A 26,618-nucleotide genomic window follows, 5' to 3' on the forward strand; every position below is an offset into this window, starting at 1 on the left:
TGGCACGCAAGTTTTTTTTGTGACAACTATAGAAGTGATTGACCAAGGTGCATACCAATTTTACTCCACCACTTGATTTATGAATTGGTATATTTCAAATAGGAAGCAAATCACATGAAGTATTTTGTAGAATGACTGCTTTTGGGTTGTGCTGCAAATGTATTATTCAGTTTTTTTGTAAGGTAAGATAAGATTTCTTTATCAGTCACGTACATCGAAACACACAGTGAAACACATCTCTTGCATAGACTGTTCTGGGGGCAGCCCGCAAGTGTTCCGGTGCCAACATAGCGTGCCCACAACTTCCTAACCCGTATGTCTTTGGAATGTGGGAGGAAGTCTTTAGTAGATGCTTGAATCTTTTACTGCATTTCAGTGTTCCAATAGAATGTCTTGTGATGTTTATTAAAATTAGTCAGTCTGAACCATTGAACAGTTGCATTAGTCAAAATTTGACTTTGATTGGCTGGAGGACAAGGAAGGAATGTGAATTGGTATAGCTCATTTTGTTAACATCAGGAAATTTCAGTACTTTGGAGTTGATTAATGATTCTTTTGAAATGTTGTCACTGTTGTGCTGTCAAATAACATAACAGCCAATTTGCACAAGGCAAAGTTCTACTAACAACAGTGAGAACATCTGTTTCATTAATGTGTGCGGAATAAATATCGCCAAAGACACCTGGGAGAATTCCCATGCTAGTAAAAGGATTCGCATGTAAGAGTACACACATGGTTGGGACATGTGCTTTTAACTTCAGTTTCCAGTTTATGCTAAAAATATGTACAGCTCAACTGCTCAGTTTTCAATCATCAGAATATTTTGTGTTTCCAGTAACATGAGCTCCTTACCTTTCACCTCATAAACTGAAGTTGAAAATGCAAAGATATGTGTGTTTGTCTACAGACTAATTTTTATCCTCCCTTAGTGGGGATTTCCTTTGTTGATCTTAAAATGCTGAACCACCGCTCAATTCACTAAAAATGCATCACAAACAATTATGGGGCAAGATAAAAAGTCTGCTGCTGGCAGGAACTTTACATGGTGCAATTTTTTTTCACACATTTAAAATAATTTATCTCTCTGTATTTTTAAATAAAAGAAAACTTGCCATGGTGCACTTTTAGGTCGTAATGCACCAGAATCAATCTGAAACTACAAATGACAGCAACTTGTATTTAGTTGTGTTCTGACAGGAAAGTATTTCAGAGGAATACAGAGGGGTGGAGATGGTGGCAGTTTCACAGTTTGGGGCAGTGATGGAAGGATAGGAGTGGAGAATACAAAAGACTTCCCTCTCCAGTTCAGATTTACTATTTTACTTTGATGTAATCAATATTTCAGTCTGTAGTTGGGTTAACAGTGACTTGTAAAATTATTAAAATTGATGTACAGTATATAATTTAAAGTTAATTAAAAATGCAATTAAACATTTTGAAGTAATTGAAAGTGAAGTAAATTAATTGGGGGACAAACCTTGCCCTTTGCCTCTGAAACCATGCACTGAGAATCCAGATTGAAATGATTAGGATCTTTGATCTTGCACTATGTCTAATGTGATGGTGGAGAATCCCAATAAGATTTGACTGTCATTTGATTCGATGTGTGGAGTACAATGCTCCTTGCTGCAGTATCTGGAATTCAGTAAGTCCTGGATTTCTACAGGCCCATGCAAGTTCAGGGCTGAATGCTGGCCTTAGGAGCCACCAGCCATGGTCAGGAGGATTCTATTATAATAGTATAACTGTTAATTCGTCCTCTTTCCCCTTTTTGTTTGTTGAGCTCATCATAAAGTTTAAAACCATTCACTAAAATAGTAGGTATGACTACATTTCTGAATTGATTTCAGCTAAAATTGTTGATTTAGTTTACAAATTTAAATCATTTGTTTTGCAGCTTTTGCTTGTGATTAAATGATTACACTTCAATAACTGCTTGTGTCTAAATAGTGCATTTACAGAGAAACTCCCATTGCTGTTCAAAACAGAATTTATTGCAACATAGGACAGCAGTTTTGTATGAACTTTATGGAGAGCAGAGGATTGAAATAACATTGAACTGGGAAAACACGTCACACTGCAGGAAAGGACTTGTTCCTCTGTGGTTAAGGTTAAACTTAATGTTTTTGGGTAGAATTTGGATTTTTACTGAGTAGAAATAGATTTTATTCTTTAGGAGCAGGCTCTGCTCATTTGGACGAGTTCAAAGATTAACTGTAACAGATTGGGCAGAAATGTACCTGCCTCTAACAGACAGTTTCATACAGAACCAGTGTATTCCTTGGGTCATTTCACCTCTGATTTCCAAGTAAGTGCATTGAAACATGGAAATTGGAGAAGATCTGGAGTTCAGATTCTGGCAAATCTGACTTCCCACTTCCTAGCTGGTTTATAAATAGTGGAACCCTGTCCATTTGGATGGTGTTGCCAACCTTGATTAAAATGTAAATGGTTTCTTTATCTTGATTATACTTTATGCTTTTAATTAACTTCTGACATTTTAACACTTTATGTTATTATTTAAATCTGTTTGAATTGCTTTTAAATCTCTCTGGTTATCTAATCTGTTTTCCAGTTGTTGAGAAATGAGATACCAAAAAGGTCTAAAAGTAACACCATTTTCTAATTAGAATTTTATGTTGCAAAAAAAATTACCTACATGCTGGTGTGATAGTGAAATTGGTTAAGTGAATGTATTTTGTACTCCATCAACTCAAGTGTGAAGTGCTGTACCTATGCTGTGTGCATGGTAACAAAGTTTTGTCTGGAGAAAGAAAGTGAATCTTTTGGGCAGGAGGATGGAGGGGAATTATGATACAAAAACTAATGCATTTTATATGCTCCTATTTTCCTTAATGCTTCTAGACTTCTGTCCCTTTTGAATGTTAACTCCAAAAGCTACAGTGGCTACATCAGGACTCGAAACGTCAACAATTCCTTTCCTCTCACAGATGCTGCTCGACCTGCTGAGTTCCTCCAACAGATTGTTGCTCTAAATTCCAGCACCTTCAGTCTCTTGTGTCTCCAGTGGCTGTAGCTGTCTTTTAAAATCTGGAACACAGGATTCAGTGAAGCACTATTAGAAGAAAAATTCTTGTTTTTCAGCAGAACTGAATTAACAATATGAATTGCACAGTTTTCTGATTAAAAGGTGAACAAAATGCATTGAATTTTAGTAAGGAAAAGTATAATGGAAACTTGATTTCCAATATGGTCAATTTTTATGTTTTTTCATATTGTTGCAATATTACTTCATACTAATAAAAGTCAAATATGTTGGGCAGAACTCAATGCAGTTTATACTTCAACGATTTCAGTAATGACAATTTTGGTGAAACTATATTTCTTTCACACGTGGATGTTTGATATTTAAAAAATCAAGTTTGCAAAGCAAATGGTTTTCAAACAAAACAATCTGTTTTTGTATCCTATACATGTGAGTTTGGTTGTCAACTGATGCATAAACAATGTGTTAATTGATGATAGATCACTTTAGCTGCACTATATGTGTGGTTTTATGTTAGTGTTTCCGATGTACCACTTCTGTGTTTTGTGGTAAATTTATATTGAAAAGAAAAACTGGGAAGAAAAGATATTGAGGGGGAAGTAACTGTACTAACTAATGCTGTACTACTGAAGGGAATGGTTTCAGGAAAAGAAGGGACATTTTGAAAATGGTCTGCAGCTCGCTGGAGAAAAGTCTAATTCATCTTTTGGAGCCTATTTTCTTTGCTTTCTCTTCAGCAAATCGACTATACTTTGCTAATTGTAAACATGTTTTCTTTCACAGCTTCAAGGTTACAATGAAAAGCCAATCAACCTGCAGATGTTCATTGGAACTGCTGACGATCGCTATTTAAGACCACATGCATTCTACCAGGTGCACAGAATCACTGGGAAGACTGTTGCCACAGCTAGTCAGGAGATTATTGTTACCAGCACAAAGGTTCTTGAAATTCCTCTTCTACCTGAAAACAATATGACTGCCAGGTACTTATCCAAATCTCTCAGTAAAATATTTATCTTTTTGTCTTTATGCCTCTTTAAAACTTTGAAGGATAAAAGCTGCTGAAGTCTGCTGGAACTTCAACATTTTTTGTTACATTTTCTTAAAACTTTTGCCACTTTATTTAAAGCTATCGTCTGTGTAATTAAACTTATGAAGAAAGTTTGTGGCAGGGTTTGTACAGGAGGGAGGAAGATGCATATATTTACTTAAATGAGATATCTTCAATATATCAGGATGAGAGATAACAACAGTCTTGCATTTTGTAAATTGTAGTTATAAATAGTAATTAGTGTTCATGATGTAGTGGTAGCTTCTCTTCATGGTTTTTACTTGTAAGTCTAGCCTAGAAAAATTTAAACTTCTTAGCTACCCTCAAATTCATCTTGAAACCGGGAAATCAAAGCTGAAGAAATACAATGACTCAGTGGAAAAACTACCAATTTGGAACAAAGTTGGTGGCCAGCAGCAAAAGATTGTCTGGTAAAGTGAAATTTTAGAGAAAGTTGGAGATATTTTCAATTGAATGCTTGAAGATGCAACTGTTGTTGGAACTTGAGCTGAAGTGTTCTCTTAAGTTTAAAAAGCAGATGTCTTCTTATTTCTAATTTTAGGAGTGTTAATAAAACATTTTTATTAGACAGATCTTGCTCTCTGTTAAGATGATAAAGTCATAAATGATAGATGATGACAAAACAGACCCTCAACAGAATTGTGGATATAGACGAAGTGTGTGAAGTATCTGGCATAAATGGATGATATTCTAACATATGGTTAACATTTTGGTGGGATGTTATATTTCTCATAGATTTGGATTTCATTTTAAATGTAAACTGACTAGGTAGCAACTTAAGTGATTGATGCAATTCCCATCATCGAAGCTAGAGAGCATTTGATGTGAATTGCTCTATATGTTGTTTGCTTTGAATGAAATCTTAGACCATAGATTTTTTTTTGTCTAACTTCTCCATATTTAGCAAGCTGGAAAAGGATTTCTGCCATGTATGGTTTTATCACTTACATCTCATTTCTGCTGTAATTGCTGTATGTGGCTATTCTCTCCTCCGCATCTCCCCACCCCCATCCCTGGTCTTAATTTTTCTTCATCCTCATTACGAATATATAATATAGTTTATATTTGCAATCCTCATTCTACTTCCCAAATGCCTCGTTTTTTACTTCTCTGCATTAAATATTAACTGTCATGTGATTGCCTCTTTTGGCATTATGTATATCCTGCGATCTGCTTATTCTGTTTAATTTCTTTACTCCCTCTTCCTTTACCCATGCCATTAGCAGTACCATCTTTTGTGAAGACAGAAATAGATTGTGGTCATCATAGATGGTGAGCTGAATCATACTGGAAAATGCCAGAAATTCTATGGCACACTTCTGTCATATACCTTCATTATTAAACTTGCACAAGCAGGTTTCAGTGCTTTGGTGCAGATGTACCCAATGTGGTAACATCAGACTTGCAGACAAGTTCCAGATGGTGAATCTGTTAATATGCGCTGCCACTGGTCTCTGCATAGTATCCAATGGATGTGAAGTTGCTAAGGTTCTCCACCACTTACATAAGAAATGTATTTATTGACCATTAGGTTAGATGGAAGCTCATTCATTTCAATAGAGATTTCAGAGCTTTGAGTGTTCAAGCATGTGTTGTTTTTGATTATCAATTTTCGGTGATATTATTTATCTTTTGTAAATTTAATAGTTTTTCAATGCTTCTGAAATTTAGGGATATTGGGAAACATTCTAAAAGTTTGATAGGTACTTGGTTTGCTGTCTGTTAAACTTTTTCTCAGTAGTTTCATGGACAGGGGTTGTTTAGATGACCAGATTGTCACGTGAGGTCCTGACATACGGCAGAGACTTGCTAATCAGATCCATGGCCATTTACACCAGTAAGTTCAGCATTGCACATCCAAACCAAGCACGCATGGGGTAGGAGGGAATGTAAGTGCAGGTGGTGGGGCCCTCCATTCAGCAAAATCTGGACTAATGCTTATTTACATGATTTTATTTTTTATATATATCTGTTACCAGGCTGTGAGGCTAACTTAGCTATCAGTTGGTGACTCTGTATAGTTGCCAGAAGCATTTAAAATTAACCTGGTTACAAGAAGGCAGGATTGTTGACCAGTTGCAATTGTTTAATCAGGTAGGGCAGAGAAAGGTTTGTAGGTAAGGCTCTCTTTAGATTGATGATCAGACGCTTTTGACCCTTTTAGGGTTTTTGCAGTTAAACTATCACTTTTGTTTCAAAGCACTATAAAATCTGAATGGTCAGTTAGTGTTTTAAGTGTTTCTCCTGTGTAGAGAGGTAGGGCATAGATATTTCCAGTTTAGTTTTAGTAAAGACATGGAATGGTATATGAAGAGATTAGGAGGAGGGGAAGAAGGGTCCTCTGCTGTAATTCTGGTATACATAGCCTTTTCAGGAAGCAATCTGAGATTGCATGTCTGAAGTCTGACCTTCTGTTGAAGCACTCAGATGTTGGATGGCTTCTGGTTGTGTTGCAAAATAAGCTGAGACATCGTGCTATGTAAATTTTAAAATGGAGCTTCCCTTACTTGTATCCTGGAGACACTGGGCTTCAGACTGTGCATAAAATTCTGTGCAAGGTTGGTATTAGACTACCTTGCCCTCAGGCCTACCAATGCACCAGGGATGTTATTGTATGTGCCCATCTGCCTTTCTTATGGGCTGCAGCATCAAAGTTCTTGTTCAGGAAGCAGGCACTTGGATTACTGGAGAGCCAACTCAGTTATGAAAACGAGGATTAAATACAAGTCTGCCATCCCCTTCAGTGGTCTTGGAGCCACAACCCCCAAGAGCACTATCATGGTCACTTCATGGTGAATAATCTCTTCCACTGGGGTTATGCTATGCATTTGGACCTGAATCCTGCCATTTTGTGCTGCAACTGCTGGTTGTTTACCCCTTTGTTCTGAAAGAGAGAGTTGTATTTGTATGTACTACTGGTGATGTGTCAGATCGAGTTTAATTGCTGGCAATGTGTGCTAGTGGAAAATAAGTGAGGATGGTACTTCTCAGGTATGGGGATCAGGGGAGTAAGCAGAAGAGACAGAGGATCAGCCAAGTTCTAACTGAATGGCAGAAGAGGCTAGAGTGGCTACAAAAAGAAAGTTTTTCTTTTTTAAAATGTTCATAACTTGATATGAAATCACATTACTTAAAACATCATCTGTCTCTTTTTTTTAGCATTGACTGTGCAGGAATTTTGAAACTTCGCAACTCCGATATAGAACTTCGCAAGGGTGAAACTGATATTGGCAGAAAAAATACAAGGGTTCGCCTTGTTTTCCGTGTGCATATCCCACAGCCCAATGGAAAAGTTGTCTCACTGCAAGCAGCTTCCATTCCTGTTGAATGCTGTTAGTATTAAATTTACTTCCATCCAACATTTTTTCCTAGATATTTGTTTTCTTCATCTTTCCACATATATCGCTGTTTTTATGACTTGCTTCATTTGGTGGGGTGTCAATGTCTAAATTTAGTGCCTTCCACAACATGATTAGCACGTTGGAGATGAGCTTTTAGTAAAATATCACATTCCCCTCATCGTACCTCAGCCCCTCATTCTCCCTGTCATTCCCACCCCCCCCCCCCCCCCCCCCGGAAATGTACACAGTTTACTGAAGCACTTTATTATGTATGGTTTTAAAAACAGCCAAAGCTCACTCATCCAATCATTGCCATGCCTAACAACTGGCACAAAATAAGAAGAGTAGAAAAATAGGCTAATCTTCTAACTTTCTTAAAGTAGTTGGGATTTAGGACTCATTACATGTTGTATTGTGAGGTGAATCCAAGCAATGTTATCTTGGCTATTGTATTCTGGGAACTCTACAGTTCGATATATTTGTTAATTTCTTTTGAATATTGTTCCTTTGTAATGATTAACATACTAGCAGAATCACGTCCTTTGTGAAGCTCCTGTTTAGTTGTGTGTATGAACACAGACTTTTTATTGCCTCAGTAATTAAACATTTCAAGGGCTACTCAGACATGATAGTTATTGAAAATAAACATACTGAGGAGCATTATCACATCTTTCAGATAATGAGTTCAGTAATTAATTTTGTTTCTTGACATTATTTATTTCTGCTATCAAGTAGCAATAATCATTGCTTAAACAACTGCTAAGATTGTTGACTTCAATTGGATTTGTTTGTTTTTAAAAAATGAGCATATTATATCATTGAACACTTTGTACTTGAATAGCATCCTGTCATCTTAATTATCTACAAACGCCATCTGGGTTTATTTAATACTTTGCAAGCTTTTTGAATTCTTTCTAATTATCTGCAGTAGTGAGTTTTTCCTGAAGTTGCCAAAGCTGCATGAATGTAGTTCTACAATCGAGTCCACATTTAGACAGAATCTTTTAAGCTGGAAAAAAATAGCTGAAGCTTATTTTTATACACACTACATAAAAATTGTTTTGACTGATATTGCATATCTGTGTCCTTTTTCTAAAATTGTATAAAAATGGATACCTTAATATATATTCAGTAATTTCAATCATTGGATTAACACAGCTCAGCGGTCTGCCCAGGAACTCCCTCAGATTGAAAAGTACAGCATCAATTCATGTTCTGTCACTGGTGGAGAAGAAATGATTGTCAATGGCTTCAATTTTCTTCCGGAGTCCAAGGTTATCTTCCTTGAAAAGGGCCCAGGTACGTGAGGGCATTCTAAGCTATACATGTCTATAATTGTATTTATTACAAACATGTTGAAATATGATTTTCTCTATTAATGCACATGTTTGCATTCAAAACTGGTTCTCTTTTCCTTGCTTATCCTTTACTTGCTTTGGATAAAAGCATTTCAGATGAAAATAAAATCAAATGGAATAAATCTTATCAGCTTTTAACCAGCACTATTTGCCTGTGCTGTTTCAATGTTATCTATATGGCTATTTTTGGTTTATTATTACCTGTTTTTTTTCAGTGAGATTCATTCAACCACATTGTGAGGATATATTTTATGATCTGCTCTTCATCTCCTATCTACCTGAGCATTCAAACAAGTAGCTGTTTCATTGTTGAACCTGACACCAGTTCACTGGAAAGATTTCTTGATAAACTTCAATTAATAAATTCTCATTCTTGTTAGCTGCTCACTCATAGCTGAAAGCTCTGCAAATCCTGTTCTTATGCAGGTCAAGGGCTTGAAAATGCATATGTGTTTATAAGTGCAATACAAAATAATTTTTGGATTGACACAAATTTTTCTTTGACGTGAAATTTGATAATTCTAATCAGGTCACACACAAATGCCATTGACCTTTTGCTTGTTCGTTACCTTCCTTCTAAACCTGCTTTTGAGCAGGTCTCCTGGCGTGTAGCCAACCCTGACTTGATTAGGAAGGCCCTGTATAATGCTGGGCCTTGATCTTTGCCAGTGCCATGAAAGTCCTTTGTCAGCATATTAAGTCATAGCTCAAGACTAGCATTCAAAATTATTAAAAATTAACTATACATTTTAAAAAAAGACATTGAAAATATTGAAGCATAAGTACCAGGAAGCAACAAATAAATAATGAAATAAATTAACTCAATTAAAACTAATTTTAAATTGCCTGCAATTTGTTCCCTCAAATCCATTCCTTTCCATTGAAATGAGCAGGCATGTTGAAGTTGTACCAAGTCTAACCTGACACAGGTTCAGTGGGAATATTTCTTGGGAATCTTCAATTTGGCACTCCAGCACCAGACTCCATGAGCTGTCCAACTTTGCACCCTAGTCAAAAAGATACTGTTCCTCAACAGTGCAGAAGTTCAGACCATCTACGTTCATGCAGGCTTGCATGGGAGTTCCAACTTCAGCTGATTTCCAAAACTGCCAGCTTTTTAGTGAAAATGTTCTACATTTATGTAAACCATTTGAATGTTACAAAGTGAGAAATACAAATATAGTGCACTAGTATATTTCTATTTACCTTGCCTCTTCTAATTATATGCAATTGATTGTAGTAAATAAAATAAACAAGCAGTTCATAGTTGCGTAGCTTTCTAAGAGTAAATGTACTAATTTTCCCCCATTAACATTCTTTAAAACGGGTGTTCCAAGTAATATGTGATGGACTTTGGCAATGGGATGTTTGCTATGTTAATTACAGGCATCTGGATATTTTGACAGGATATTTTCATCAGATTAAAAGAGCTGAAATATGAAGGGAAAAACACAATTGCAATGTTTTTTCTGACCTAGATTTGGAAGCTTCAGGCGTAATCCAATCTGCACCCTTCACTTATCAAAGTGTTTAAATTCTGAATATTTTTGTGTTTGTGTAGCATTTAGATGCTGCTGCTTTACAGAGTTGGGCAATTTTAATCAGGAATATTGATAGATTCATTACATGGCAAACCATTCTATTTTAAAACAACATATTATATAACTTGGCATAAAAATGCCTCGGGAAACATTCTAGTTAAATGCATTCATCTTGCAACACTTTCTGATGCATCATATTTGGATTTGATGCACTATACCTCAATGTTATACTGCAAGATAAGAACATTTTTTTTCCATAATGTGGAAGGTCAGAACTCATTTCTAATATATTAAATGGTCCATTTAATATTTTAAAATTATTTACACTGTGTTGAGCAGGAAAAACAACTATCAGTGACTCATTGATTCTTTTTTAAAACTCTCTTTGTGAACAGGTACAACTTCAAATTGTTCAGATTTCTTTGCACGTTTTTTTGCAGCATTTATTTCATAACTCATATGAATACATGCAATAGGAAGCAGCATAACAAATTATGCTAAAGTTATTAACATTAGCTATTTAATGTTCAAAATGTCCACCATCATTTTTGCACATATCTTGGCCACTCTCTCCTGAGTGTGATGCTTGAGTGGAAGGTGTGAAGTTTTTTTGAGAATTCCACCTCTCACGGACAAAATTTCGATGCTTCTGTGAGAGAGAGGGTTAAAGATCAGTCAAGGGAGCTACAGTTTTCCCTTGGTGCTGATGAAGCTGCACTAGCTCGGTGATATATGAACCAGTTTGAAATTTTTAAAATAACGAGGTGGGTGAGAGAAAAAGCCTTATAAATAATCATCATTTTATCCAATTAATGAAAATATGAGCTAACAATGACTGAGATAAGCTTAAACTTTTGTTACCACTGAGGGGAATTGATGTTTGCAAATAGCTCAAGCAAGGTGTTAATGAAACATCCAATATCTGACCTTGAATAATGAAAATCTAGTCAGTTATGTCCTGTTGATGAGTATCTATTGAGATGTTGATCAGGGGAGAAACTGGTACGGTGCTTCTCGGCAGCCCAGAGATGATTACACTTTGACAAATTGTGAAGCAAAATTAAATACATCTAGTGATTAACGGGCTTTATTAGAAACACAGATGATGAAAGCTTGATTATTGTAAAAGCTCAACTGGCTCGCTAATACACTCTGCAATGTCTGGCCTGAGAATAACTCCAGTTATTTACATTTCATAGACTCAGGTTGGCTAGGACAGAAGCAGATGTCAAGAATTAAAAAATAACTCTTGGCAAGGGCGTTTCAATACCATGATCGCACATGTAGTGGGAAATTGGGGTAGGAGATGGAGGTGGGCGGTAGTAGTAGAGGTAGGAGGGAGAGCCAGTATGCTTGAATACTTATAAACTGACAATGACATTGCTAACTGCTAACATATCTTCGTTGCACTAAAAATGTTGCATTTAAAAAGTCTAATTAATTTGTCTGATTTCTAATTATCCTGAGCATTTATTAAGATTAAGTCTGATTAATAGTCACTTTCTTTTTAGTGTTGGAGAGCAAAAAACACATGAAACATCGACCATCCCTTTACCTTCACAGATGCTGCTTGACCCGCTGAGTTTTTCTTGCAGTTTACTTTTTGTACCTGTTCCTTTTTGATGGATCAGATCAGTTTAAGCCAATTTCAAAAATGCAGGTTCATTACATCTTGAGTCATAAAATAGCATTCTTTCATAAAGTATTGTCATGCATTATTAGTTATGCATGTTCCCTGATTTACCATGTATTTTGTCCATTTCATACCATTGTTCCTTAAATTTAAAAATGGTTTTTTGGTCCTTGGGAAAATCTTCCAATTGTGGCCCATTTTAACACCGTTAACTATTAAAATTGGCCTACTTTTCCTTTGCCTTTTCCTTGGTTAAAAAATGTCATTTGATCTAAGTGGTAGAATGCCTGTGGATATGTGCTGCAGTGTGTCATTCCTCTCAGCATTATAATGGCTTCACTGAACTGTTTCTAGTGTATTAATATCATTCCTTAAGAAGACATCTGTACTACTCTAGATGTGATCTGGCAAATGTGCTTTATAACTGTACATGTTTCCCTTTGCATTCAATTCCCCTGGCAGTAAACAATAATTTTCTATTAGCTTTCCTAATTATATGCTGTGCTATGCCCTCATACTATTCATTTGCAAATTATGGTTTGGAGAAGGAATATTAATACCTTCTCTGAGCCAATCTCCAATATCAGAAATGGGCTGATTATCTTAGATTGGACAGGTTAGTCTTGTACCTGCTGGAATTTCATGGAGTGAGAAGGACTTATGAGATCCTGACGGTAGATGTGGAGTGGTTATTTCCTGTTGAGGGAGAATCTAGCACTATCAGTCATCTATTCAAGAATCAGATGAGGTTTTGAATCTTTGGAATGCTTCCTCAAGGGTGGTGGAAGCAGAGGCTTTGAATGTTTTTAAAGCAGTGTTAGAAAGACTTTAATAAGGGATTTCACAAAAGGTTACTGCATTCAGATGGGAATGCAGGGTTGAGGTTACAATCAGATCAGGTATGATCTTATTGAATGGCTGAGGAGCCTACTCCGAATTAGTATGTTCATTTAAATTGATCTTTGTGACAGTACTTTTTCTGTTTTACTTCAAAACTAAAACAAAATGCAGTAAGTTCTCAGCAGGTCAGGCAGCATCTTAGGAAGGAGAAACTGAGTTAATATTTCAGGTGAATAACCTTTCATTAGGATGTTTGATCTGCTGAGTATTTCCAATGTTTTCTCTTTTTAGTCTCAAATTAAGCCTGCAGTTCTTTGTTTTTAAATTTTTCTTTAGTTTTACATATATTAACTCCTTTAAATTGTGACAAGTAAATCTTGATATATTTATAGTTGTTATTTCTATTTTTTGTTTAAAATAATTGAGAAAGCAAACTATAGAGTTAGATATTCCAGCCGTCATTTAATTGCTGCTGATATGCCACCTCTTTAGTCCAGTATTTTGCCTCTAATTAAAATTCATTTGGAAGGAGGGTACTGCAATAAACCTAAAATTGAGAGAAAGAAGTACAATTTCTTTTAAATCTAAAACAGAAGTGATATTGAAAATGTGTTAAAACTTAGATAATATTGAAATGAATTTCCTCTTGAGAAGATGTAGCATGCACTTTGAATGCATGATAATTTGAAAGCAGATGGTGGTTTCAATTTCCTTTTCACCCAGAAAACCTCTAATTTGAAGTGGTATGTTTTGGCTTTGATCATAAATAATCGTTCAGTGAGCCCAGAACATCTTTTTTTCCTAGACATTTTTCCTTGGTATAAAACTCGACACCTGTATTTTGGGTCAATACTTAAAAAAAAAAACAGTTGGATTAAAACAAAATTTTCCTTTCAATATAAGACTTCAGGGAAAATGTCAAATCAACTTGAAAGTGAGTGCCATTCCCTCTTTTTCCTACCAAAAAATTAAAATGTCTTTCTTACAAAAATACCTTGAGTCTTTGTATTTTTACCACAATTAGCAAGTGCACAAGGTTCTGAAAAAATTGTTGTACTAAGTAGTAAAAGAGTTATTTTATTATATAAATGTTATACACTCACTCATACCATTTCTTGCATTGAAATGGATATGTGAGGGAGCAGTGGAATTGAATCAAGTAGAGATTACATTAGAAGTGCATAGAAAGCAGCAGACATTTGTTAAAGGCATTATGCTGAGTTAGCTAACTCAGCAATTTGAATTGGGGCCCCTACTGCTCCTGTTTCAAAATCCTAATGTAAATTGTTAAATATACAGATAATATAAAAATAGTTATGACACTTGAATCTGGAGGGAAAGCTACTGAACTGCAAATGAGTTAATAAAAGTTTGTAAGTGAAACTGGTTTAGATAATTTCTTAGGAACTGCACAAAGGAAAAATCTTGGAGCTAGCCATTTTGAAATTGTCCCAACCATAATACACTCTAAGAATTGATTCAGACATTAGAAATCAAGGAAACCATTTAAAAAGAAAAAGCAGTTCAGGGAAAAGTCATAGTAATCCCAAATGACAGAAGACTTAGTCAACAGAAAAGATAAATGAAACCTGGGTTTTGACTCTTGAAGGAACACAATAATGAAGAAAAGACTGATGATGTTTTTCCTCAATAGATCAGCTAAGATTAGTTGTATGGCCTTTGTTATTTTATATAGGCCTTGCATGGTTTCTTAATTAAATTCACTTACAAAATATGCAAATTTTCATTTCTTGCTGCCTTAGAATTAATTTTTGAATGTAATTTTATTTTTCCAAGCTTCAATGTATATGCAATGAAATCCAAATAAATTAATTCCATTTGCATTGCCCAAGAAATAAGACAAAAACATTTGGAGAGTTTGTCTCCAGAGAAATACCATAAGAGCTTCAGGCCTATTTTCAGAATAAAACTTTTTGTTTGGAGTAATAGTTGCATTTTTCTCCCTTTTTTTTAAGCTGCCTACCCCCAGAAGAAAAAATGTATTGATGACCTTTGGGTAATATTAAGCATCTTTTAAACCAGTGAACTTTGTTTGATTGAAGTACTTTGAAAATATAAGCCTAAGATATTTTTGTGGCCTCTTCTGCAAGGAAAGGCTGAGCTTTTAACTATGTCATCCTAAATTATATTTGTAATAGATGTATAATACTTAGTTAATAAAGTAGCTCCAGATATGCCTGCTTTCATAAATATTGAGCATGATAATTTGTTTCAGCAGTGATTCAGTTGGTAGCACTGTTCGGGTTCAGATCCTAGTCAAGACACTTAAACACAAACGATGAGCTGTTTTATTGGGGGTGCTAACTTTTGGACAAGTTGTTTAAGCAAGTCCTTTGTGCTCCCAGGTGGCCATAAAAGGTCCCAAGGTCCTATTTTGAAGAGCAGTGGTGTCCCAGCCAAGAAAGATTCTTCAACATTTCATAATGGCTAGTTAATCTAACTTTTTTTTCATCGCAGTACAGTTTGTGGAGGATTTCTGTGTGCAAGTTAGTAAGGCATGTTTCCTATATTGCATCAGTGACTGCATTTCAATAATAAAGGAAATCATTGGCTTTAAAAAGCATATTGAAATGGCCATGAAAGGTACTTCAAAAATAAGTCATCCTAAATTATTAAATGATCCTAATTTATCCTAAATTATTAAAGTCATCCTCGTTGCTACCATCAGGCATGAGGTACAGGAGCTTGAAGACCCACAATCAATGATCATAAACAGCTTCTTCCCCTCCGTCCTCAGATCGCTGAACAGTCCATGAACATTACTTTATTATTTTTGAGGTCCTTTGAGAATTCCTCTGAAGAAATTTACTCTGGTCTCACTTACATGGTCAAATTCTTATCCTGGAACTACGACACCTGGTGCTAGATGCTGTAGCAGGAGGAAGCATCCTCTTGGCATCTACCTTGTCAATCCCTTTCAAAATTATGTCCCTGTGTGTGCATGTTTCTTTCACTGCACCTCACCCCACTGCCAACATACACCTTTCCACCCACAATCTCTACCCAACACCACATAGAGATGCATAGTCATTAGATTCATACAGATGCACCTGTACTTTCTCATCTTGCTCTCAAATGCATTGATTTGGAGGAGTGTTTATGGATACTCAGTATTACAGGTACGCATCAGTTGCATGGATGCAGGCTCATTTTGTTAAAATCTCAGATTCTTTTAATGTGTTCTACAGATGGACGTCCTCAATGGGAGGTAGAAGGCAAAATTCTCAGGGAGAAGTTTCAAGGGGTAAGATGCTTGATTTTCTATTTAACGAGGGTTTTTAAAATGTATACAATCTTTTGTGTCTTTAGTGTTTTTTTTTAAGACCATTTAATGTTTTTAAAAAAAAATTGCAGTTATTTTTCATAGTTACTTCCAAATTGCTAAATGTATGAACTCTGAAGTTCCAGGCAATCTTAGACTATTTACCATCTAGTGGTACTGACTTCAATGAAGTAAATTTATTTGGAAATTGAAGCTTTGATTAAAATTGATTATTTTGATTGCTGCAAAACTTTAACGCTGTTTATTATCTTAAGAGCCGAGTGAATTGACTATAATGTCAAAATTGACTTTATTTTCAGCTAGTTTTGAGTTTTTTAATTACCAGCAAATAATAGCCTGTATTATAGCCTATTATTATACTGGGGAATTTGGCTAGAAAATTCTGTGTTATGGGAAATGCTAATTTTTGCATGCTATTTCAAATTCTTAACATTCCAAATGCACATTTGAGGATTTGGTGCCTGCTTCATTATTTTAAAATTACCTGCCCGCCTCCAAAACTCATTCCATGAACTGTTCAAAAGACACCTGATAAAATTTATTGTCTTACTTTAAGCGTTAGTAAGTGAATTGTTCTTGAACTTATTCTTCAAAGTTATTTTTTTCAGGTTAATCTTGTTGTCGAAGTTCCTCCCTACCATAATAAAAATGTTACATCTGCAGTTCAAGTACAATTTTATGTTTGCAATGGCAAGAGAAAAAGAAGTCAATCGCAGCACTTCACTTACATGCCAGGTAAATCATTTCTTTCATTTAGCTTCATTTTGGCAATACAACTGTGGAGAAGATGTTAATTTCTCTGCAGCAGGAGAGAGTTGGACCAAGAAATATTTATTCATTCAGTACTGACTCTTAATCTGTTCTTTTAGTAAAGTGAATTATGTTTTTTAGTAATATTGCTTAAAGAAGACAATAGTGCTGTTTGGTCAAGTTTCTCAACTTGGTTACTGAAATAGACAACATTCTTCACAAAATATTCATTTTCACTTGAGACATAATTTAGTTAGGAAGATTAAGAATGACAGAGGTGAGACGAAACTTATGTAATTCTCGTATAACTCCAGTTGAGCCTTTTACCTGAACACTCACTTTTAACAAATTAAAGAATTAACACATTAATTTGTGATAGCATTAATTGCATGTTGACAACAATTGATGGACATCTCTTCGGTAATGTTGTTTTAATACGTTGGGCTAAAATTTGCTATATAACAAAATGTGAAACTGGAGATAAAGAAGTCCTTTTCCTGAAACATATAATTAGCATGCAGGTAGAGCAAGTAATTAGAAAGTCCAATGGAATTTTGACCTTTTACTGTAAGGGGGATGAAGTACAAGGGTTAGGAAGTCTTACTGTTGCTGTCAGGTGTGGTGAGACCAGTTCTGGAGAACTGCATATGATTTTAGTCTCCTTATTTAAGAAAAGACGCATAAGGTTCACCACATTGATTCCTGGAATGACAAAAAGTTGAGCAAAAAGAGCCTTGGGAAATGAGGCCGGCAAGGGGCAGTGGGGGAGTACTTTGGGACCAATGACCATAATTCTATTAGTTTTAAGATAGTTATGGAAAACGATAGGACTGGTTCACGAGTTAAAGTACTAAATTGGGGCAAGGCAAATTTTGAAGACATTAAATGGGAACTTGCAAAGGTTAATTGGGAGAAGCTGTTAGGTAAAGGGACATCCAGCAAGTGGGAGGCTTTTAAAGGAGAGATGGGGAGAGTTCAAGGCCAACATCTTCCTGTTAGAGTGAAGGGCAAGGCTGGCAGGATTAGGGAACCCTGGTTGACAAGGGATATTGAGGCTCTAGTGAGGAAGAAGGCGGCATATGTCAGGTGCAGACAGCTGGGATACAAGGTCCCTCGTGGGATGCACAAGTCCCTTGTGGAATACAAGAGATGTAGGAGTATACTTAAGAAGGAAATCAGGAGGTCAAAAGGGGGACATGAAATATCCTTGGCAGATAAGGTAAAGGAGAATCCTAAGAGATTCTTTAAGTACATTAAGAGTAAAAGGATAAACAGGGAGAGAATAGGCCCCTTTAGAATCAATGTGGTCACGTGTGGAGATGGGAGAGGTCTTAAATGAATATTTCTCATTTGTATTTACTGTGGAGAAGGTCCTGGAGGCTTGTGAGTTCAGGGAAGAGAACAGTGATGTCCAGAAACATATTGACATTACAAAAGAGGAGGTGTGTGGCAAATGTTGTGCCTTTATTTAAGAAGGGCTCAAAGGACAAGCCAGGTAACTACAGCGTGGTGAGCCTAATATCAATGGTGAGAAAGTTACTGGAGGGGATTCTGAGAGACAGGATCTACCTGCATTTGGAAAAGCGAGGACTGATAGGGATAGTCAGAATGATTTTGTGTATGGGAAATTGTGTCTCATTAATTTGAGTATTTTGAAGGGGTAACCAAGATGATTGACGAGGGCAGGGAGGTAGACGTTGTCTATGTGAATTTTAACACGGCCTTTGAGAAGGTCCTGCATGGTAGGCTAGTCTGGAAGATTAGATCACATGGGATCCAGGGTGAGCTAGCCAAACGGATGCAAAATTGGCTTGGTGGAAGGAGTTAAAGGATGAAGCGTTGTTTTTGCACTTTGTAGAACTGTGATCAATAGTGTGCTGCAGGGATTGATGCTGGGTCCCCTATTGTTTGTCATCTATATTAATGATTTGGATGAGAATGTGGGTGGCATGATTAGTCAGTTTGTGGATGACATCAAAATTGGTGGTGTAGTGGACAGTGAAGAAGGTTGTCTAAGTTTACAACAGGATCTAGGTCAACTGGGAAATTGGGGAAGGAATAGCAGATGGAACTTAACTCAGGCAGGTGCGAAGCGAGATGCATTTTGGGAAATTAAACCAGGGCAGGACATACGCATTGAATGGCAGGGCCCAGGGGAGTGCTTTAAATCAAAGAGACCAAGGTGTATAAGTACATAGTTCCCTCAAAGTGGTGACACAGGTAGACAGGGAGATGAAGAAGGCACATGGCATCCTTGCCTTTATCGAGTACAGGAGTTAGGACATCATGTTACAGCTATGCAAGAAGTTGGTGAAACTGCACCTGGAGTATTGTGTGTCGTTCTGGTCGCCATACCATAGGAAGGATGTGAGACTGAACAGGCAGGGACTGTTTTCCCTTGAGCAAAGGAGGCTGAGGGATGACCTTACAAACGTTAATAAAATCATGAGGGGCATGGATAAAATGAATGGTTACAATATTTTTCCCAGGGTAGGGGAGTCTAAAATTTGAGGGCATAACTTTTAAGATGAAAGGGGAAAGATTTAAAGGGGATCAGAGGGGCAAGTTTTTCCACACACAGGGTGGCAGGTATATGGAACAAGCTGCCAGAGGAAATGTTAGAGGCAAGTGCAATTACAACTTTTAAGTAACATTTGGACAAGTTCATGGATAGGACAGATTTAGAAGGATATGGGCCAAACACAGGCAAATGGAACTAGCTCAGGCAGGTATCGTATTCGGCATGGATGAGTTAGAACGAAGGGCCTTTTTCCATGCTGTATAACTCCATGACTCTAAGATATCTGAGGAGAGCTACAGGAGCCAGGAGTATTAATTTTTGTTGACCCAGGCTCCCCTCTCTCCTGTTGCAATATCTCTTATCCACATTTTGTGACTCAAAGCTACCTTCTGTTCACTTCAACTCTGGCCATCTCCTCTACACTATACATTTTACATTCTTCAATATTTTAGCATTGTTCAAATCAGTTAACTACAACAAGTTAAAATTAATTTTAATATTAGAAAGTATTTTGTGTCCATTGACACGAGTTCAAAGAAATAATGGCGGGGCACTTACCAGATAGGTCTAGTAAATCTATCCAAAAGTTCAAACTATGTTGCAGAATTTAACTACTTTTTTTACCCAGTACATGCTTTGGTTCCTTTACTTAAATTTACAATCTGCTACTATTGGCAAATTTTACTCTGCCACTTATACCAAGAAATGTCATTACCACAGGGCTCTGGGAAGATTTACGAAGTTATTCCTTGTACAATAGTGCATATAGTGGCATGCAAAAGTTTGGGCACCCCTGGTCAAAATTTCTGTTACTGTGAATAGTTAAGTGAGTAGAAGATGAACTGATCTCCAAAAGTCATGAAGTTAAAGATGAAACATTCCTTTCAACACTTTAAGCAAGATTAGTGTATTATTTTTGTTTTGTACAATTTTAGAGTGAAAAAAGGAAAGGAGAACCATGCAAAAGTTTGGGCACCCCAAGAGATTTGAGCTCTCAGATAACTTTTACCAAGGTCTCAGACCTTCATTAGCTTGTTAGGGCTATGGCACGTTCACAGTCATCGAAAGGAAAGGCCAGGTGATGCAAATTTCGAAGCTTTATAAATACCCTGACTCCTCAAATCTTGTCCCAACAATCAGCAGCCATGGGCTCCTATATGCAGCTGCCTGGCACTCTGAAAGTTAAAATAAATGATGCCCACAAAGCAGGAGAAGGCTATAAGAAGATAGCAAAGTGTTTTCAGGTAGCCGTTTCCTCATTTCGTAAAGTAATTAAGAAATGGCAGTTAACAGGAACGGTGGAGGTCAAGTTGAGGTCTAGAAGACCAAGAAAACTTTCCGAGAGAACTGCTCATAGGATTGCTAGAAAGGCAAATCAAAACCCCCGTTTGACTGCAAAAGACCTTCAGGAAGATTTAGCAGACTCTGGAGAGGTGGTGCACTGTTCTACTGTTCAGCAACACCTGCACAAATACGACCTTCATGGAAGAGTCATCAGAAGAAAACCTTTCCTGCATCCTCACTACAAAATTCAGTGTCAGAAGTTTGCAAAGGAACATCTAAACAAGCCTTATGCATTTTGGAAGCAACTCCCGTGGACTGATGAAGTTAAAATAGAACTTTTTGGCTGCAATGAGCAAAGGTATGTTTGGAGGAAAAAAGGGTGCAGAATTTCATGAAAAGAACACCTCTCCAACTGTTAAGCATGGGGGTGGATCGATCATGCTTTGGGCTTGTGTCGCAGCGAGTGGCGTGGGGAACATTTCGCTGGTGGAGGGAAGAATGAATTCAATTAAATACCAGCAAATTCTGGAAGCAACCATCACACCGTCTGTAAAAAAAAAAGCTGAAGATGAAAAGAAGATGGCTTCTACAACAGGATAACGATCCTAAACACACCTCAAAATCACAATGGACAACCTCAAGAGATACAAGCTGAAGGTTTTGCCATGGCCCTCACAGTCCCCCAACCTAAACATCAAAAATCCTCAAAAGAGCAGTGCATGCAAGACGGCCCAAGAATCTCACAGAACTAGAAGCCTTTTGCAAGGAAGAAGGGGAAAAGTGATCTTGCTTAAAATATTAAAGAAATGTGTCATCTTTAACTTTATGCCTTTTGGAAATCAGGTCATCTTTTACTCGCTTAGCTATTCACAGTAACAGAAATTTTGACCAGGGATGCCCAAACTTTTGCATGCCACTGTATATGCCAGAAGTGTGGAAGGGGAGAGATTAACTTCAAATGACAAATTACATATCAGTCCTTGTTATCAGATTTAACATTTAGTGCTGTAATTTGATTTTCTCCCATTTTGTGAAGCCCCAACAGCGCAAAAAATGTTTTTCATGGAACGGCTAAGGCAAACTTCAAGGGAGCAGTTAACTTGTTCATTTTACTGCTGTTTCATTCTTCCATCAATATTGATAGATCTTTAGGAAAACAAGACTATATGCCTAAATTTGTATATTATAGACTTACAGGAAAGCATATGGAAGGACAGAGGACAAGATAGTTGCAATGAACAAAGTCATGAGGTTCACAGTTCATGTGTCCAGGAAGATCTTACATTTTTATCTTAAATCTCTCACAAGCTGTACTGAAAACACTACAATTTTGTTGGTTGTGAATTTCTTGTCAGGGTTCAGCAGGGTGCCTGGGTATTTATTATTAATGAATTATATCTGTGAGTGTCAGCAAGCAATTGGCCACTGCCTAGGCCAAGAAATATCACTGCCAAATCAGACAAAATTGTTGACTAATTTGCATTTATAATGAGAGTTGAGAATCAGGAAAGCTATATCCCAACTCAAAAAATAGCAAGATATTGCAAGCAGGGGCCATATCTACTGAAATCTTAAAAATTGGTGAAGAACTTATGTCACAAATCCACAATTTCATCATCAGAATCTGGGAAGAAGAGGGTATTAGGGGACCTCAAATGCCGCAATCATGGCAATCTTCAAGATGAGTCTCCCTGCCACAGAGAAAGTCGTTATCAGGATCCTCTTCAACCTCTGCCTTCTTGTGACTGAAGAGCTGTTTCCTGAATCACAGTGTAGATTCCATCCCTCTGGAGGCACAACGACATGATCTTCATCGCACAACAACTCCAAGAAAAATGTAGGGAGCAACACCTGCCACAGTATGTGGTGCTTTCAACTCAGTCTTATGTTTACTCTATGACTGCATGAAGCCATAATCCTTACCACTGGATCAACGACAGAACCAGTCTTGGTGAAGACTGGTGTCAAACAATGCTGAGTCATTGTCCCAACATATCTCTAAATCTTTCTTGCTGCAACTTTGCACTTTGCTTCCAACAAACTTCCTGTAGGAGCAGAGCTAAGCTTCAGAATTAACAGAAAACTCTTCAACCTTACAGTGTCTACACTGCAGAATGAAGGAGTCACCTGAACCTGGGTAGTCAAACTGCAGTATGCAGTTGACACTAGTGTTTATGCATGGTCAGAAGCCAAGCTCCAAGACAGTGTCAGCCCGTCTACCAAAGCATCTGGAGGATTGGCCTTGGCCTCAAAATCTGCAAGACCAGTGTCCTCCACCAAACCTCCCCTGCAGTTTAGTTTTGGTGGAGGACCTGTGTCCTTTACCAAAATTAAACTGCCCTCTGACAATAAAAATTTACAGTGAGACCCTGAAAAATTTAAGTCACTTGTTGGAGCCAACTCTCATGGAAGGCAAATGATTAATGAAGAAATTCAATGCTGTCTTCAATGTGCCAGCATGTTCTTTGGTCAGCTAAGGATAAGAATATTTGAAGATCAAAACCTCCAACCTGGCACAAAACTCCTGGTCTGTTGGAGAGCAGTGATCTTGCCCTTCTGAGACCTGGACTACCTATTAGCAGACATGCCCATACCACCAACAGTATATCCTCAAGATCCTTCAAATTCAAATAAGCTCCAAATAAGCAGCCAACCCCTGCAGCCCCTCCGAGGCACTCCAGTTACTCTCGAGGGGCTATGTTGGGTAGGCCAAGTTGCTTCTGAAGCAGACACTATTCCAGACACTGTTGTGGAGGAGATTACCAGGTAGACAGAGAAAATGATTCAAGGATGTGTGTAGGGCTTCCTTGAAGTGCAACATTCCTACCAATTCCTGGGTATATCTGGTCTATGACTGCTCAAAGTGGAGAAGCAGCATTCAGGATAGTATTAAGAACTTTGTGGTCATGCATCAGGAGCACAGAGAAGCTATGCCCAAGTGGTGGAAGCTGAAACGACAGGCACCTTCTGCCCCATCTGTGGAAGAGTCTGTGATTCCCATTTTGGCTTCATTATCCACTTCAGAATCCACATAATCAAAGTGGAAGCAGGTTATTCTTAATCCCAGGGTCCAACTAATAAGAAGAAAACGTATTATGAGAGTTAATGGGTCGAGATTAAAAGCAAGAACCCTGACCAATTAACTGTAGGTGTTTCTACAAACTCAACCAATAGCATTGAATCCAGTTGTACAACTACAGTTGCTTCTGCTGAAACTAGCTAACTTGTACAAACTGAAGTTACTAGGTGCATTCCTGTTCTGTACCTCTGGGTGAGATATAGTTGAGTCCTCTGGAGAACAGTTTTATACAGTGGCATGCAAAAGTTTGGGGACCGCTGGTCAAAATTTATGTAACTGTGAATAGCTAAGTGAGTAAAAGGTTACCTGATTTCCAAAAGGTATAAAGTTAAAGATGACGCATTTCTTTAATATTTTAAGCAAGATTACTTTTTTTATTTCCATCTTTTGCAGTTTCAAAATAACAAAAAAGGAAAAGGGCCTCAAGCAAAAGTTTGGGCACCCTGCATGGTCAGTACTTAGTAACACCCCCTTTGGCAAGTATCACAGCTTGTGATCACTTTCTGTAGCCAGCTAAGAGTCTTTCAATTCTTGTTTGGGGGATTTTTGCCCAATTCTTCCTTGCAAAGCGCTTCGAGTTCTGTGAGATTCTTGGGCCGTCTTGCATGCACTGCTCTTTTGAGGTCTATCCACAGATTTTTGATGATTAGGTTGGGGGACTGTGAGGGCCATGGCAAAACCTTCAGCTTGTACCTCTTCAGGTAGTCCATTGTGGATTCTGAGGTGTCTCTTTTCACCTTCAGCTTTTTTTTTACAGACAGTGTGGTGTTTGCTTCCAGAATTTGCTGGTATTTAATTGAATTCATTCTTCCCTCCACCAGCGAAATGTTCCCCGTGCCACTCGCTGCGACACAAGCCCAAAGCATGATCGATCCACCCCCATGCTTAACAGTTGGAGAGGTGTTCTTTTCATGAAATTCTGTACCCTTTTTTCTCCAAACATACCGTTGTGCATTGCAGCCAAAAAGTTCTATTTTAACTTCATCAGTCCACAGGAGTTGTTTCCAAAATGCATCAGGCTTGTATAGATGTTCCTTTGCAGACTTCTGACACTGAATTTTATGGTGAGGACGCAGGAAAGGTTTTCTTCTGATGACTCTTCCATGAAGGTCGTATTTGTGCAGGTGTCGTTGCACAGTAGAACAGTGCACCACCTCTCCAGAGTCTGCTAAGTCTTCCTGAAGGTCTTTTGCAGTCAAACGGGGGTTTTGATTTGCCTTTCTAGCAATCCTATGAGCAGTTCTCCCGGAAAGTTTTTTTGGTCTTCCAGACCTCAACTTGACCTCCACCATTCCTGTTAACTGCCATTTCTTAATTACATTATGAACTGAAGAAACGGCTACCTAAAAATGCTTTGCTATCTTCTTATAGCCTTCTCCTGCTTTGTGGGCATCATTTATTTTAACTTTCAGAGTGCCAGGCAGCTGCATATAGGAGCCCATGGCTGCTGATTGTTGGGACAAGATTTGAGGAGTCAGGGTATTTATAAAGCTTCGAAATTTGCATCACTTGGCCTTTCCTTTCGATGACTGTGAATGTGCCATAGCCCTAACAAGCTAATGAAGGTCTGAGACCTTGGTAAAAGTTATCTGAGAGCTCAAATCTCTTGGGGTGCCCAAACTTTTGCATGGTGCTCCTTTCCTTTTTTCACTCTAAAATTGTACAAAACAAGAATAATACACTAATCTTGCTTAAAATATTGAAAAGAATGTTTCATCTTTAACTTTATGACTTTTGGAGATCAGTTCATCTTCTACTCACTTAACTATTCACAGTAACAGGAATTTTGACCAGGGGTGCCCAAACTTTTGCATGCCACTGTATTTACCCCAGAATCCCAATTCTTTTAGAACAGAGTTAAGTAGGTAAAATCAGACAGGCTCCTGACTTTTAAAAACACAAACCAAAACTTCATGTTACCCGTATCTCAGTGGACATTCATGTTTGTCAGAATTTACAGTAAACAATGAACTCTGTTACCTAGTTCTAGATTTCCCCACCAAATAAGTACCTCCACAACATCGAACAGCCCCCTCCAAATACATCATCCCTTATTAAATATTTTTAAAAATTTTATTTACAGCGTGGTAACAGGCCCTTCTGGCCCAACGAGTCTGCGCCGCCCATTTTAAACCCATATTAACCTACCCGTACGTCTTTGGAACGTGGGAGGAAATCAGAGCACCCGGAGGAAACCCACGCAGACGCGGGAGAATGTACAAACTCCTTACAGACAGTGACGGGAATCGAACCCCTATCGCCGGCGCTGTAATAGCATTGCGCTAACTGCTACGCTACCATGCCGCCCCAAATCTAAAGGATGATGTATTTGGAGCACACAACATTTAAACTTACCTTGGTACACGTCACTGTCTTCCCAATCTGTTGACAAAATTGAGCACAAAACGTGATTGGGATGCTATGAAAGGGACATGACCTTGATTTGCATCGATATTAAGACTCCAGCTGGGGGAGTATCAAGGAATAGGTGGAAAATGGAACCATTCAAATATTGTCAAATAGGCAAAAATTAAATTCCTTCCATTTTGTCTGCTGATGTACAAAATGTTTATCATTTTAACATTAGCGAAATATCACAAGAACAATAAAATAAAGCTGAATGCATATTATGCAGCCCACGATATGAATATTTCCTGTTTTCACTGCAAGAATCGTTCACTGGACCAATGATGGATCAGGACAGGTGTTGGCAGGAAGTGGCTTGTACTGCTGAACAGGAACCAGTTATTATCTATAAACCACGGTCGTCTTCTAAACTAAGTGGCAGAAGCTGAGGCTTGAACTAGTCATAAATTGTTTGCTGCTAACAACAGGGTATGTGTGGGTGTATGGAACCCAAACCCATAGGAAAATAAGGCGAAAAAAAA

The 26,618-nt window shown here is 37.6% G+C and overlaps 1 protein-coding gene across 1 annotated transcript in view; it reads left to right on the plus strand.

Annotated features, from left to right (window-relative positions):
* nfatc3a (nuclear factor of activated T cells 3a) overlaps nucleotides 1–26,618 on the plus strand; it is a 128,237-nt gene that overhangs the window by 58,832 nt on the left and 42,787 nt on the right. Inside the window, exons 4-8 of the mRNA XM_052028406.1 lie at nucleotides 3,791–3,990; nucleotides 7,239–7,411; nucleotides 8,579–8,719; nucleotides 16,002–16,057; nucleotides 16,705–16,831. Of these exons, the coding sequence (XP_051884366.1) occupies nucleotides 3,791–3,990; nucleotides 7,239–7,411; nucleotides 8,579–8,719; nucleotides 16,002–16,057; nucleotides 16,705–16,831 (697 nt within the window). The remainder of the gene's footprint in view (nucleotides 1–3,790; nucleotides 3,991–7,238; nucleotides 7,412–8,578; nucleotides 8,720–16,001; nucleotides 16,058–16,704; nucleotides 16,832–26,618) is intronic.

Source organism: Pristis pectinata, chromosome 13, assembly GCF_009764475.1.
Source record: "Pristis pectinata isolate sPriPec2 chromosome 13, sPriPec2.1.pri, whole genome shotgun sequence".
Taxonomy (NCBI): domain Eukaryota; kingdom Metazoa; phylum Chordata; class Chondrichthyes; order Rhinopristiformes; family Pristidae; genus Pristis; species Pristis pectinata.